Source organism: Choloepus didactylus (assembly GCF_015220235.1).
Source record: "Choloepus didactylus isolate mChoDid1 chromosome 26 unlocalized genomic scaffold, mChoDid1.pri SUPER_26_unloc4, whole genome shotgun sequence".
NCBI classification, from domain to species: Eukaryota; Metazoa; Chordata; class Mammalia; order Pilosa; family Megalonychidae; genus Choloepus; species Choloepus didactylus.
The window spans coordinates 168,604-184,816 of record NW_023637617.1 but is presented as its reverse complement, the minus strand read 5'-3'; the positions used below and the strand labels follow the sequence as shown (position 1 = coordinate 184,816).

The following is a 16,213-nucleotide window of genomic DNA, read 5'->3' as shown; positions in this document are numbered from 1 at the left end:
GACATTTGCTTGTTCTCCCTCGTAAAAGAACATATTTGTACATTTTATCACAATTGTTGAATACTCTAGATTTCACCAAGTTACACAGTCCCAGTCTTTATCTTTCCTCCTTTCTTGTGGTGTCTCACATGCTCCCCACCTTCCTCTCTCAACCGTATTCATAGTTACCTTTGTTCAGTGTACTTACATTGTTGTGCTACCATCTCCCAAATTGTGTTCCAAACCACGCAGTCTTGTCTTCTATCACCCTGTATTTCTCCCTTTAGTATTTCCTGTAGGACAGGTGTCTTGTTTACAAAGTCTCTCATTGTCTGTTTGTCAGAAAATATTTTGAGCTCTCCCTCATATTTGAAGGACAGCTTTGCTGGATACAGGATTCTTGGTTGGCGGTTTTTCTCTTTCAGTATCTTAAATATATCACACCACTTCCTTCTTGCCTCCATGGTTTCTGCTGAGAGATCCGCACATAGTCTTATGAAGCTTCCTTTGTATGTAATGGATCGCTTTTCTCTTGCTGGTTTCAGGATTCTCTCTTTGTCTTTGACATTTGATAATCTGATTATTAAGTGTCTTGGCATAGGCCTATTCATATCTCTTCTGTTTGGAGTACGCTGCACTTCTTGGATCTGTAATTTTATGTCTTTCATAAGAGATTGGAAATTTTCATTAATTATTTCCTCTATTATTGATTCTGCTCCCTTTTCCTTCTCTTCTCCTTCTGGGACACCAATGATACGTACATTATTGTACTTTGTTTCATCCTTGAGTTCCCATAGACGTTGCTCATATTTTTTCATTCTTTTCTCCATCTGCTCCTTTGCGTGTAGGCTTTCAGGTGTTTTGTTCTCCAGTTCCTGGGTGTTTTCTTCTGCCTCTTGAGATCTGCTGTTGTATGTTTCCATTGTGTCTTTCATCTCTTGTGTTGTGCCTTTCATTTCCATAGATTCTTCTAGTTGTTTTTTTGAACTTTTGATTTCTGCCATATACATGTCCAGTACTTCCTTTACAGCCTCTATCTCTTTTGCAATATCTTCTCTAAACTTTTTGAACTGATTTAACATTAGTTGTTTAAATTCCTGTATCTCAGTTGAAGTGTATGTTTGTTCCTTTGACTGGGCCATAACTTTGTTTTTCTTAGTGTAGGTTGTAATTTTCTGTTGTCTAGGCATGGTTTCCTTGGTTATCCAAATCAGGTTTTCCCAGACCAGAACAGGCTCAGGTCCCAGAGGGAAGAAATATTCAGTATCTGGTTTCCCTGCAGGTGTGTCTTAGAAAATTGCTCCACCCTTTGATGCCTTGGGTCACTGTGCTTTTCTGCCCAGCAGGTGGCACCTGTCAGCCTATAATTCTTGACTGTTGTGAGGCAGTATGGCCGTGTTCCCTCAGGCTCTGGGGTCTGGTTCTGAATGGAAAGGGCCCCACCCCTTTCCTCCTAGAGATGACAGACACCCCAGGTGGAGGTCATTAGCATTTCAATGGTCTTTCTCTCTGCTTGTGCTGTCTCCGCCCTTCCCCGAGTCACAGCCCTGGAAACTGAAAATTACTGGGGCTTTCTCCACTGAGCCAAAAAAGAAACAGATAGTCCCCTTCATACCCAGTCCAAGGGGACCCTCTGGCTCTCCCAGGTCAGTCATCACCCAAAGCCTTTGTCTGTTTTTGGGGATGTGTACCTGTAGTGAGCAGTTCACACTCGCTACTTGAAACCCCAGTTGGAGCTCAGCTGAGCTATATTCGCTTGCTGGGAGAGAGCTTCTCTCTGGCACCATGAGGCTTTGCAGCTCGGGCTATGGGGGAGGAGGTCTCACGACTTGGTTCTGCAGGTTTTACTTACAGATTTTATGCTGTGTTCTCGGGCATTCCTCCCAATTCAGGTTGGTGTATGATGAGTGGATGGTCTCGTTTGTCCCCCTGCAGTTATTCTGGATTATTTACTAGTTGTTTCTGGTTTTTTGTAGTTGTTCCAGGGGGACTACTTAGCTTCCACTCCTCTCTATGCCACCATCTTGCCTGAGTCTAGCTCATTGGATTTTTGTTGCATTTTGTTAAACCATTTCCTAGACAGGGAAACAGAGGTCATTGCAGATGCTTCAAATTGGTGAAGTTGGATTTTATATTTATATCTGACTGCACATCAGGTATTACATAATTGGGGAGTATAATAATAATACATGAAAAAGTAGTTCATTATTCCAAGACCCTAGGGAGAGAGGGTTGCCATGTGGAGCCAGTGAGAAACATGAACAGCCCTGGTTCTGTATGGGCAACACACAACTGAGCAAAAGGGACCCTTGATATTGTGCTTTTAATATGGGACAAAAGTGTAAGTTAGTAGATTTTCCACAGGAGTCAGTGGTTGGTTAGTTTAAAGCAAAAGCCTGTGAAAAGGGAAGGGTACTCATGGACCCAGGTTTGAGGGCGTGATTACCTTACAGTTTGGGACCACCTGTATATTCTGGGTGAAGCGTGTCAGTGATGAGACAGATGGCCAAAGATTTAGGTTTGAAACTTGGGGAGTTATGTCTGCAGGGATGGAAAATTGTTAGCTAGCCCAAATGTCAGTGTTGAGGCAAGTGTCTTGGCCAAAATAAGATGGATTCTGAGGCATAACACAAAATATCCCTTATGATGAGTCTGTGGATTTCCTTGAATTTGATGAAAGAGTTATGAATTCTCAAGAGAAAATTTTATGACCATCATTTGGAAGTTATTTTCAGAGTTTTTTGGCAAATTTTCAGGTTATATCATTGCACATGTTTTGCAATATTGCCTTATGGTGATGTTTTATGTATTCAGAGTGTATATGTCTCTGTGAGTATATCTGATAAATGCTGGGTAAGCAGTAAGAATGATCTAACTGGAATCCCAAACACAGTTTGAGCATTTTGTACATAACCACCACCCTTCCTCAGGACTCTCATTTCATCCAATGTACTCTGGGTATCGGTAGGGATGGCATTGACTGAACCAAAATGCCTTATGTCATTTTAGGAATCAGTGACCTTCAATGATGTAGCTATCAACTTTACCAAGGAAGAGTGGGCCATGTTGGACATGAACCAGAGAAAGATGTTCAGAGATGTTATGCTAGAGAATATCAATCATCTTGTGTTCATGGGTGAGTTTCTCAAAATATTCTGTCTATATACAGCTATCTATTCATCCATCCATCCACTTAATCCAGCATCAAGTTGTTCAAGTATCAAGGCAATGGCCCCATGTGCCACACTGATCTCTACTCTGATTCTTTCATAACTCTTATGGGTACTTAAAAGAAACTTTGTGTTTTTGTTTGTTCCTTATGTCTTATGTGTCCCACCAGTGGCATGTGATTTTGTGCTCTAAAATTCCAAGTTTTTCTTGCTGCTCAATCTCTAACAGTAATAACAATGTGAGAATGCAATAAATTTTATTTCTATTGACAAAATAAATACTCTGTAGGTAATTATTATTCCCTAGGGACTGTAGTGAAGTTTTGGCAGACAGAAGACATACTGTTTTCCACATGGAACATAGATTGTTTTGGTTGAGCTTATGTTTATTTGATGCTTTTATTAAATATACTTCAACCATTTTGGAATCATAATTTCTCCTGGTATGAAAATATTGAGGATACTGTGGTCCATGAATTTAGGCATGGGCATCAATATACCCTTAGTGTTTTTCACTGAAGGTCAAGAATCATCATTTGCAGGAAAAGGATTTTCAGTATACTGTATTTAAATTATACTTCCTTGTGCTGTTCATAAGAGCTTACTTTCTATTCCTCATAGTCTGCCCTGGACTTGATTATCATGAACCTATATCACTATAGATCTCAAAATCTGTGCTTCTGTTTCTCATAAATAGGGTATCAGTTCTGCACATCAGAAGTGCTTTCACAGTCAGAACAAGGAGAACTGTGGAGAGAAGCATTAAGGTTTCTGCAAGTACAGAATCCAGGTGAGTTCTAAGACTCTGTGCTTCATTATGAGGAGGGGGAGGCATTGTCACTGAATGAGCAAGTCCTTAAAAGTATCAACATAAACTTTCCTGAACTGAATGATAGTCTCTGAAATGTAGGCTATGAATGTGAGGGAAATTCTTCTTAAATGTGTAATTTTTCCATACATGTATCAATTTCTATTCAAGAATCCATCTGTGATTGCCTTTCAATTAGGGAAAGGATATTTCTGTACTTAGAGGAGTTAAACTTTCCCATAATGGCCTGTGTTCTGGTCCTCCTGTTTGAGGATTTTCCCTTTCTTTACCACTGAATATCCCATCTTCTTATTTTCCCTTACTTTAATGCTGAAAATATTTTATTTGTCAATTCCCAGAAAAGTTTTCTACCTCCTAAAGTACACCTTAATTTTACATTGTTTTCCAATCTAAATGACAGTATTTGAAAAATAATCACATGATATTTGAGGGTTTTCAAATATTTCATTCTGTTTATGCCTTTCTAAAATGCTTTTAAAATTGTTCCAGGTAAGGAGAATGACCATAGAAAAGAAGAAATGATAACCATGCAGCATATCTCTAAGACAGACACATATACTAACAAGACAAAGGTAAGTTTCATGATTGTGAGCATTTGTCTCCCAATTAGAGAGATAGGATTGAATAATTTAGGAGATCATCAAAATCACCTGAGTAATTATAGATGGTATTATTCACTCTCCCATCAAAAAGTTGTGGATAGTTTCAATTAAGCCAAACATTAACCTGAGCTCAAAACCATAACGTGAAGTCTTATAAAAGGACAATTGCATAAACATGGTTCATATACCTATTCTTTGAAACACAATGAAGTTTTCAAAATTAATTATGTAGCTCTGCAGTTGAGATGATACAAAAGAGAAATTCTGTACATACAAGAATGTGGTACCCCATGTACATGGAACTATTATAATGAAGGTTAACTGGAGACTCTGGATGATTAGACTAGAGAATTATGTTAATAAATATATATGGGCACATTATTAACAGTCTCTCATCATTTATATCAGCAGATTTCTCACAATGAAGAGGATCCCTTTGAAAGTAATGATTTTGGAGAATACTTTACTCACTCCAAAATGACTGACATGGGAAAGAAACCCAATGTAAACAAACAATTTCAAAGAGTTCTCAATTATCATTCATTCATTGGTCAAAATAAGAAAATTCAAACTGGATGTAAATCATATAACTGTCATCTATGTGGAAAAGTCTTCAGAAGTAGTTCTTGCCTTAGACAACTTGAGAAAATACACACTGGAGAAAAGCCACATGGCTACCATCTATGTGGGAAAGACTTCAGTGGTAGTTCTACCCTCAGAGAACATGAAGGAATTCACACTGTGGAGAATCCATATGTCTGCCTTGTATGTGGGAATTCCTTCAGTCAAAGTTTTAAACTTAGGCAGCATGAAAGAATTCACAATGTGGAGAAACTATATGCCTGCCACAGATGTGGGAAAGATTTCATGGATAGTACCACACTCAGACAATGTGAGAGAACTCATACTGAAGTAAAAGTATATGTCTGCCATGTATGTGAGAAAGACTTCACTGATAGTTCTACACTCAGACAACATGAGAGAACTCACACTGGGGAGAAACCATATGTCTGCAATATGTGTGGGAAATCCTTCAATTGTTGTGGTACCCTTAGACGACATGAAAGAATTCACAATGGGGAGAAACCATATGTCTGCAGTATGTGTGGGAAATCCTTCAGTCATTGTAGTACACTTAGGCAACATGAAAGAATTCACACTGGGGAGAAGCCAAATATCTGCAGTACATGTGGGAAATCCTTCAGTTATTGGAGTAACCTTAGGCGACATGAAAGAATTCACACTGGGGAGAAACCCAATGTCTGCAATATATGTGGGAAATCCTTCAGAGGTTGTGGTGCCCTTAGACAACATGAAAGAATTCACAATGGGGAGAAACCACATCTCTGCAGCATGTGTGGGAAATCCTTCAGTTATTGTGGTAACCTTAGGCAACATGAAAGAATTCACACTGGAGAGAAGCCCAATATCTGTAATATATGTGGGAAATCCTTCAGTTATTGGAGTAACCTTAGGCAACATGAAAGAATTCATGCTGGGGAGAAACCATATGTCTGTAGTATGTGTGGGAAATCCTTCAGTCATTCTGGTACCCTTAGGCAACATGAAAGAATTCACACTGGGGAGAAACCATATGTCTGCAGTATGTGTGGGAAATCCTTCAGTCATTCTGGTACCCTTAGGCAACATGAAAGAATTCACACTGGGGAGAAACCATATGTCTGCAGTATGTGTGGGAAATCCTTCAGTTATTGTGGTAACCTTAGGCAACATGAAAGAATTCACACTGGGGAGAAACCCAATGTCTGCAATATATGTGGGAAATCCTACAGTTTTCATGGTAGCCTTAGGCGACATGAAAGAATTCACACTGCAGAGCAGCCACATCTACCATCTATGCAGGAAATCCTTCTATGTACATGATAAACTTAGGCAAAATGAGAAAACTCACACTGGGGAGAAACCATAAGTTGGCCATCCATGTGGGAAATCCTTCCATCTACATGGAAACTTATGCAACGTGAGAGAACTCACAGTGAGAAGAAACTATATACCTGTCATGTATGTGGGAAATGCTTCACTGATAGTCTCAGATGACATAAGGTAATTACCACTGGGGAGAAAACATTTCTCCCATCTAAGTAGGAAAACCTTTAGGCATTATTCTGCTATTGGACATCAGAGAACTCATTAAATATGTTTTGCTTATGGAAGAGTCTTCAGCCACAGCTTTAACATTTAAAATAAAATAATTCACACAGGAGTGTAATAAATTTCTCTCAATGCAATAAATGGGTAAATGCTTTTATTTACAATCTATGTTTAAATAACATGATTTACTATTTTAGGATGAACTCAAAGTCATAATTACATATATTAAGTTTCAGCTTAGCTCCATCCTTCAGTATACAAGTATAGCTCACAGTAGGAATAACTCCTAAACCATAAAAATGGACAGAAATATCCTTACTAGGAGGAGGATATTCTAGGAGAACAAGCTATAATATTTGATGGGGTGGCTACTCAATGAAAAAATGTGAGAAATTCTTTACTTACAAAGCAGTGTGTAGAATACTTGTGATGTTTCACATTGTATAATACATTCTATGTATATGTAGAATGAAGAAAAGTCTTTGGTGTTTTTAATTTACCCATTGATGTTAAATTTCTCATACTGAGGAAACATCAACACTAAAATCAAGGTGAAAAAGTGTTCAGCTGCAGTTCACACCAGGAATATCAGACTGGGAAAATTAACAATCAAGAATGCTTTACAAAAAATTCAAACATGAATTCAGTTTTCCTTTTGACATGTTAATGAAAAATAAATTAAAATGTAGGATTGTGAGGTGATCTGGAACTGCTGAATGCAGACTTTTGTAATGAGTTGTAAGCAGGGAAATCAGAATTGTGTTCAACAGATTAGCACATGCACATACTTATGAGGTAAAAACTGGCTGAAAACTTTAATTTTCAACTTCTATTTTTTCTTACAACTCTATAAACACAATTATGATAACTAGGTTAAATTAGAATATCTTTAAATGCTAACTGACAAATGTACAAGAAATGATGATCTTTCATAATTCTTATATACTGTTAACAAGTATGTACAGAGGAATAATGAACAGAACATAGGTAAATGAACAGATTACTTGGAAGTCATTTCTGGTGATGCAGACATTTTCCCTTTTAAATGTTTTTATTGGTCTTTCAACTTAAAATGTAAGTAAAATTAAATCTTAGAATAATAAGATTGTAAGTCCTGGGTTATTTGGGGACATGGGAATGGAAAATCCCCACAATCCTGCTCAGGCATTTGCTGATGCCATGCATTAAAAGTGTGTTGCCATTATCTGTCTCCAGGAGGGTGGCTCAGGGAGTGGCAATGAGGGGAAAATTTCTAAGGGGGCTGAGGTGATGGGTGTTTGGGCAGTTCTGGCCATGACTTGCCCCATGACATTTCCCAACCATGGGCTCTATTCTGGTTTGCCAATGCTGCCAGAATGCAAAATATCAGAAATGGTTTGGCTCTTATAAAGTGGGTTTATTTGGTTACAAAATTACTGTCTTAAGGCCATAATCATGTCCAAGCTAAGTTATCAACAATAGGGTACCTTCACTGAAGGATGGCCAATGGCATCCCAAAAATCTCTGTTAGCTGGGAATGCATGTGGCTGGCATCTTTTGCTCCCAGGCTGTGTTTCAAAGTGCTGTTCTCCAAATATCAGCATCAGCTTTCAACGGCTGTCTTTAAAATGTCTGTAAGCTGCAGCAGAAATCTCCTGTATGAGCTCTTATAAAGGGCTCTAGCAAACTAATCAAGGCATATACTTCATGGGTATGGCCACATCTCCATGGAAGTTGTCTAATCAGTTATCATCCACAGTTGGGTGGGTCACATATCATTGGAAATAATCTAATCCAAAGCTTCCAACATCATCAACACTAATATATCCACCCCCAGAAGACTGCATCAAAGATATGGCATTTTTGATGACATAATACATTGAAACCAGCACAGGCTCCAAGAATAACTCCATATTTCTGAACTCCAGAGATACACAGGGCTGCACCAGACATAAAAATCTGCCCCCATCATGGAAGCCAACTGGAGTTTGAGGAACACCAGCCTGAGCATGTTGTGGATATGCAGTGACTATTGTGGCTGCCACTTCGGCAATCCCTGCAATCCCCTCAGCTGTCTGCAATGCTCCTGCAGGAATTGCTTCTTTCTCTCCCTGTGCCTGGAAAACAGAAGGATTTTGTGCACATCAGCCACCCAGACTGTAGCCAGCATTTCCACCTGCCTGCTGCTTGAAGTCTGGTCACCAGTTCACCATTACTCAATTTCAAACTTTTGACCTCCAAAAATGTGTTAAACCACAAATTTCTGTTGTTTAAACCTGTTTTGTGATAGTTATGGCAGCTCCAGGCATATTCACAGGGGTTTTAGCCCCACAAGAGGCAATCTGGGGACCTGAGGTGATGCAATGGGCCCCCACACTGTCTGCACCAACTCATGTCAATCCTGTACAATCTCTTAAGATGAGTGTGTCATAACCCATCTTACAGATGAAGAAAAGTAACTTTGCATCTGAGGGTAGTGTAGGTTTCTCTGCCCTCTCCTGGGAAGCACTGGTGGGTGAACCACAGCCATTCTTGGTCTCCCACAGGCAGAGGTGAGGGCCAGGGAAGGTGGAGGGAGGCACAGAGTGCCAAGGAACTGAATGCCCTACAAAGAGAGCCCCTCCAGACCCTGTTGTCTGCATCAGATGGCCAGCACTCAGGGCATTGCACATCCTGTCACCCATTCAGGATGGGTCCTGGCAGCTATCCCCTTCCAGTGGACCCAAAGCACCAGGAATCCCAGGCAGGAGTGAGCAGGAGAAAGAAAAAGATGGATGACCATGTGATGGAAGCAGAGGTTGAGTCACAACCAGAACACCACAGAATTTACAGTAAGTTGAGAGCTTGATTTTGGACTTAAACAATAAATCTCTGTTGTTGAAGCCAATGTTGTGTGCTGTTTGTCATAGCCTTAACAAAGACACAAATGTCTGTATTGGCCACTGGTGGGGGGAGGGGAGTCATATTTGGGGTAGCAGCTGTACTGGTTTGAATCAATTATGCCCCCCACAAAAATCATGCTCTTTAATGAAATATTGTGGGGTAAGAATTAATCTTTTGATTAGGGTGGGACCTTTTGATTAGGTTGTTTCTGTGGACATGTGACTACCCAACTATAGGTGAGAACTTTTGATTAGATCATTTTCATGGAGGTGTGACCCCACCCATTCTGGGGGGGTCTTGATTAGTTCACTGGAGTTCTTTAAGAGGGGCATTTTGGAGAGAAGCTAAGGGCAAACACAGGCATAGACAATTGGAGGCACTGGTAGTTGCAGATAGAAGGGTGTTTGGAGACTCCAGGCTAAGAAATGAAGCACTGAGTTTGCTTTAGTTAAGCTAATAGAGGACCCCCAGACAGTTAGAAACACACTGGGAGAACAAGAAAAGATGCACAGGAGCTGAGAGAGAGTAATTAAGAGATACAGAGGCTCAAAGACATTTTGGAGAAAACCATTTTAAAACAAGAACCCAGGAAAATAGACCAGCTGATGACAACCATGTGTCTTACAAGCTAACAGAGGCGTTCCTGATGCCATCAGCCTTTCATTAGTGAAGGTATCTCTCTTGGAGAATTTTATGACCTTAGAACTGTAAATTTGTAAACTAAAAAATCCCCTTTATAAAAGCCAATCAATTTCTGATATTTTGCATAATGGCAGCTATAGCAAACCACAACAAGGGCTTCACCTTTCTGCATTATCAGAAGATTTAACCAAAACTGAATTTGAGGACAACCTATCCTGGGTGGCAAGCACCTGAAGAACACTTCTCACTCTCAGCCCTGGACACAAACAGCACTTCCCTCATCATTCTACTGGAAGAAAGTTTGAGAGAAATTAATGAAAGGAAGGAAATTTTTTGTCAAATTTTTCAATATCTTATTACCTGTCTGCCCATCAGTTTCCATGGGGATAGTGCTTAAACCCAGTTGCCAAATATGGAGAATCTGTATCCTGTTACCTGTGCCACTCACTGCTAGCCTCTTTTTTGAGGTCTGTGCTCAACTCTGCCCTTTTCTGAGTGACCAGTTCAGCTGTGTCCAGGCCATCTGAGCTGTTTTCTCCAACTTGGTCTTAAGACAAGGAAAGACAGGCAGAACCTTGGAGTAATCCAGAATGGCTACTCTGATCTTTGTTGATAAGGAAAATAGAGAACATGGCACCCATGTGGTTCCTAAGAATGAGCCAAAGCAATGGTCAAAGGCTTTGATGGGAGATTTCAGATTTTAACACTGTTGGTAAAATATTTGATGCTCCACCAGCCTTACCTAGAGATTTCAGAAAGCCATTGGGAACTGTCAACAGAGTTACAGAAGAGTCAGTAAAGACAGAAACAGCTTCAAACAGAAACAGCCAATGTTCTTTGCCAAAAAGCTGACTGACAATACTGTTAAAGCAAAAGCTCAGTTTGGACCTCAGATCTATACAGAAAAATAAAAATTATTTCCCTCCAATCCTCTAGATTTTGAGAGTTTACCTGCCTGAAGAGCACAAATTGCATACCTCAACTTGAGTGGAGGGCTCTCATGATCCTCAATAAGAAAAGAGAACTTGAAAATCTGCTACAGCAGGGGCAATTTTCCCTTGTGAAGATACCCTCTCTGATGTGGGAGTCTACTCTGTTGTAGTCTCCTTCAAGCATTCTATCAGCCCTGGATGTTGAATTGCCCCCTGTTTGCTTTAACTTAGATATTTAATTTTCTTAGGGCCTTATAGTTTGTGTATATTTTTTGTTTCAATAAAGCAATTCTTTATGAAACTTCTCCTGATATTAAAAAAAAAGACAAAGCCATTTGGTCAACTGCACTTCCAAATGAACATGACCCTATAGGGGCCTCCTCCCAGGCCACCTGCCACCCTAAGCCTACAGGGATCTTTACTAAGACACAAAGCACAGTGTGCCCCTGCTTTGGAAACTTCCCTGAGAGGCTCCAACTGAGGATGAGCTCCACACCCCCTTCACTCAATCTCCGCCTTATTTGTCTGCCCTGCTGACTCACCTTTCAGCTCTCTTGCTTCAGGGACATAGCCTTCCTGGCTCTCTCTTGGGCACTGTTCATGGTTGATGGACACTTCCTCAGAAAGGCTGAGGCCAGAGTTGAATCTGTCTTGCTCCCAAGAAAATATTTTGAATAGTAGCTGGGTGAACAGTTGGGTGGCATGATAGTAGTATGGAGGGATGGATGGTGAGATGGGTGGATGAACTCATCAAGGAATTTGTGTTGAGATTGATTGATGGTTAGGTGGATAGATGGTTGGAAATAAAGCAGAAAGGAAGGAAGGAAGGATAAATGGATGGATGGATTGCAGGAAGTGAAGGAGAAAAGGGAGATATATGGGTAGATAGAAGGATCAATAGATGCTTAGAAGGAGGGATGTGTGGATGGGAAAAGCAAGGAAGAGAGGGAAGATGGATGAAGGGATAGATGGGTGGAAGAATGGATGGATGCATGGAGAGATGCATGCATGCATATATGAGGAAAAGCCTGTCCTTAGGAAGAAATAACAGTGACAGATAGTGGCCATCTTTTAAAAAGTGGAAAGTGGGAGAGTGGACTATTGTAGGACAGTGTGATCTGGGGTTTAGAGCCAGGATGTCCTGGACAGCTTTGCTCTCCCTGTCTCTTGCTTTGCTGTCCCTGCTCTTCTCTGCTAGTGGCCTCTGAACTTCTGATACACGCTTGGCAGTGCCCTTTACATCAGGTCTGGGGATTGGTCCTGGACAGCCAATGAGGGTGCCACCCCTGGGCAAAGAGCCCATCCCTGGATTGGTCAGGTTCCCAGAGTACAAAATAAGGTGCTGGGGAGTGTTGATGGTGGCCTGAGTAGGTTCATCTTTGAGGGGCTGTTGAGAGAGTGTTCCTTGTTCCTCCAGTACAAATACAGTAAATCTCCACAGCAGCCAAATCAAACTCAAGGTCCCCAATGATGGATCTTGAGAGCTGGTTCTCCAATGCTCTGCCCCTCACATATCTGCTGAACCTTTGGCCTTCTGGCCAGGCACCAGCATGTCAGCTCTTTGGAATGCCTGAATCTCAGAATTGCCCCCTGTTGGTGACACTCAGTGGAGCAAGGCAAAAGACAGCAAACAGTTGCTATCAGGACTTGCCTTTACAGTGCCTTCCTGGGACATGCCCTGGTCCTGTATACCCTGAGGTCAGAAGGCAGACTCACCACCCTGCTGGAAAGAAACACTTGCATTGGCCTCAGCTGTGGTCACTTTAACCATCTCCTGCCTTTCCCTTTTCTCATCCAGCAAATGTCAATGGTATGCATTCTTGGGGCCAGGCACTGCTGTAAATGCCATGGATTCATCAATGGACTCACAAGGAGGAGGGGAAGTGATGCTTGAGCAAGGAGAGATGGATAGTGAACAATGGAGAAAGCCAATGAGAGAGCATCCATTTTGTCAGCAGGTTCTGGGTGCCTGGGTAGGGGCCAAGCATAGAGGTGGCTGCAGCATTAAATAGGGGTCATTAGACTGGTCAATGCAAAAGTGACATTTGGGCAGAGACTTGGAGCAGGAGAGGGGAGAAGCAATTCATGTTCCTGGAGAACAGGCCATGTCCCAGTTCTGCCTGAACCTGGAAGCTGGAGTAACATCAGTCAGGACCATGAGTCTGGCCTAGGCAAGCCAGTGAAGGCAGGTGACAAGATAAAAGGGTCAGACATGGCCTGTGAGCCTGGAAGGACAGTACACAGTGTTGATTTTTACTCTGTGTGGAAGGGACAGGAATAGCAAGTTTTATGCCATGGCATGGTAAGAGCTTTTGATGTCACAAAGGACCATGGTGACTGCTAGATTTAGAACAGACTGTAGACCTTGAGGTGGCTGGCGTCGACCAACCAGGAGGTTACAGCAGGCAACCATGTGCAGGGCCCTGGAATGGAGGTGGGGCTTGGATGTATCCCAATCTTCTTTGAAGTAGGAGCCAGATCATTTGTAGGTGGTTCAAGGGTGGAGCAGAGAGGATCTTACAGGAGGACTCTCAGATTGTTCTGACCAACTTGTGTTTTTAAAAGTGGTCAAAGTATAGGGTGATCCACCCTCATAAATTTAGGGCATGGTCACCCAGACATCAATATTTAGCTGCAGTTTCCCAGCACTTTGGGGCCCAGAAGTCAGATAGCCCTTTGTAATCCTATTAGCAAATGGTAGTAATATCTGGTGGTATTTACTGAACATTCACTATATCCTAAGCATTGGACATGAATTTCATGTCACCCTCACAGCAGCCTGGGAAGTCAGAGTGGCTATAGATGCCAACACCCATTTATTTGTCCACCAGATCAGCTTCACACCCACTGCATGCTTCCTCTGCCAGGAAGGCTCTCTCCCAGCCCCTTGGTCTTTCCAGAGTCCATGTGGGGATCCCCTGCCCCCAGCCACCCCTGGCCCCCAGGCAGACAAATGCTTCCCCCTCTGCCCATTCCTCCCATATCCTCCTCTACAATAGCTCACTCTCCCTGGCCCCAGTGCTGACAGATTTCTCCCAAATTCTTCCCTGCCACCCTCCAAAGAGCCCTCATGGGTCCAGACCCCAGCTCCAGTGCTGACAGCCTCATCACCTTAGGAAAACCCTTTCACCTCATCAAGCTCCACCATTGTCCATGCAGGCAGGGACCTGGCCTACCATAATGTTTGTGAGAGATATGAAGGGTGAGATCAGGCATAGGTGTGCTTCACAAATGACTTCCAAGTCTTCCAAGTCCTGGCTGACTACCTGTGTCTTATTAAACATGCAGACTCTGCTGACTCAAATTGGGCAAAGATATGGCTCAGGGTTCCACATTTTCCAAAGCCCCCTAGGTGGGTCTGTATGTCCACCAGATTCCAGAATGCCACCACAGCACATACGGGTGGAGCTTGTGGTAGGTCTGTTCATTGGCTGGGATCTCAGAGCTTATGGCCCTTCAGGGTCCCTGGCAGCATCAGAAGTGGTACACAACATCCCAATACCAGGCTGGGGACCCTCAGGAGCTGTGAGGTTCTGTCAACCTGGTGCCATCATGGGCTAGCCAGAAAACTCAGGGAAAGATTTACCCCACCACCACATGAGGTGTCCTCCACTGCCCTCTCAGAACAAAATGTGATCATCTCATTCATATGTGTGTGTCTGCTGTTTGTGTACAGGCTATGGTGGGACACATTGATACTGGCATTCAAGGAGAGAAGAAGAAGCTGAACGGTTCCATCTGCTGAGCTTTCTTAGCAGATACAGTTGCACCCCAGGCCTCTGCATCATATTCAAATATATATTCCTAAGCTAATTGAATTCAGAGCTGGGGCTTTGTGAGGCTCCATGGTGCCCTTTAATCAGTAGTAATGCAGTTAAGATGATGGGAGAGACAGAATGTGGAAGACCATGCTTCTCTGCATTATGGAGAGAAGGGCATTTGCCTGTTTGGGATGTTTACTTCAGTTTGCTGCTTGGGACTCAGAAAACCCTGCAGAGTGAGGCATGGGTGACAGATATGATGGAACCCCCAACCCACCCCATCTCCTTCTCTCTCCTTGTGGCAAGCCCTTCCCTATTTTCAATTCAATTTTATTGAGATATATTCACTTACAATACAATCATCCATGGTGTACAATCACCTGTTCACAGTACCATCTTATAATTGTGCATTCATCACCCCAATCTATTTTTTTTGTTTTTCTTTTTTAAATTCAGTTTTATTGAAATACATTTACACACCATACAATCATCCATGGTATACAATCCACTGTCCACACTAGGATAACATAGTTATGCGTTCATCACCACAATCTATCTCTGAACATTTTTCTTACATCAGAAAGAACCAGAACAAGAATAAAAAATAAAAGTGAAAAAATAACACCCAAATCATCCCCCATCCCACCCCATTTGTCCTTTAGTTTTTATCCCCATTTTTCTACTCATCCATACACTAGATAAAGGGGGTGTGATCCACACGGTCTTCACAATCACACTGTCCCCCCTTGTAATCTACATTATTATATAATTGTCTTCAGGAGTCCAGACTGCTGGGTTGGAGTTTGGTAGTTTCAGGTATTTACTTCTAGCTATTCCAATACATTAAAACCTAAGAGGTGTTATCTATATAGTGCATAAGAATGTCCACCAAAGTGACCTCTCAACTCCGTTTGAAATCTCTCAGCCACTGAAACTATTTCATCTCATTTTGCATCCCCCTTTTGGTCAAGAAGATACTCTCAGTCCCATGATGCTGGGTCCATATTCATCCCCGGGAGTCATATTCTGCATTGCCAGGGAGATTTACAGCCCAGGGAGTCGGGTCCCACATAGAGGGGAAGGCAGTGAGTTCACCTGTTGAGATGGCTCAGTTAGAGAGAGAGAGGGCCACATCTGAGCAACAAAGAGGTACTCAGGGGGAGACTCTTAGGCACAATTACATGCAAGTTTAGACTCTCCTTTGTGGTAACGAGCTTCATAAGGGCAAGTCCAATGCTCGAGGGCTCAGCACATCAAACCACCAGTCCCAATGTTTGTGACAACATTAACACCAGTCCAGAGGCAGGGCAAGATGGCAGACTGG

At 42.0% G+C, this 16,213-nt stretch overlaps 1 protein-coding gene and 1 pseudogene across 1 annotated transcript in view; both read left to right on the top strand.

Moving 5' to 3' along the window:
- The window catches only part of LOC119525804 (zinc finger protein 596-like), a 65,795-nt gene extending 57,095 nt beyond the window's left edge, over window positions 1–8,700 (top strand). The window contains exons 5-9 of the mRNA XM_037824585.1: window positions 2,989–3,115; window positions 3,847–3,939; window positions 4,468–4,550; window positions 4,989–5,793; window positions 8,600–8,700. Coding sequence (XP_037680513.1) covers window positions 2,989–3,115; window positions 3,847–3,939; window positions 4,468–4,550; window positions 4,989–5,793; window positions 8,600–8,700 — 1,209 coding nt within the window. The remainder of the gene's footprint in view (window positions 1–2,988; window positions 3,116–3,846; window positions 3,940–4,467; window positions 4,551–4,988; window positions 5,794–8,599) is intronic.
- Window positions 8,450–11,367, top strand: LOC119525800 (annotated as a pseudogene).
- Window positions 11,368–16,213: the final 4,846 nt, after the last annotated feature.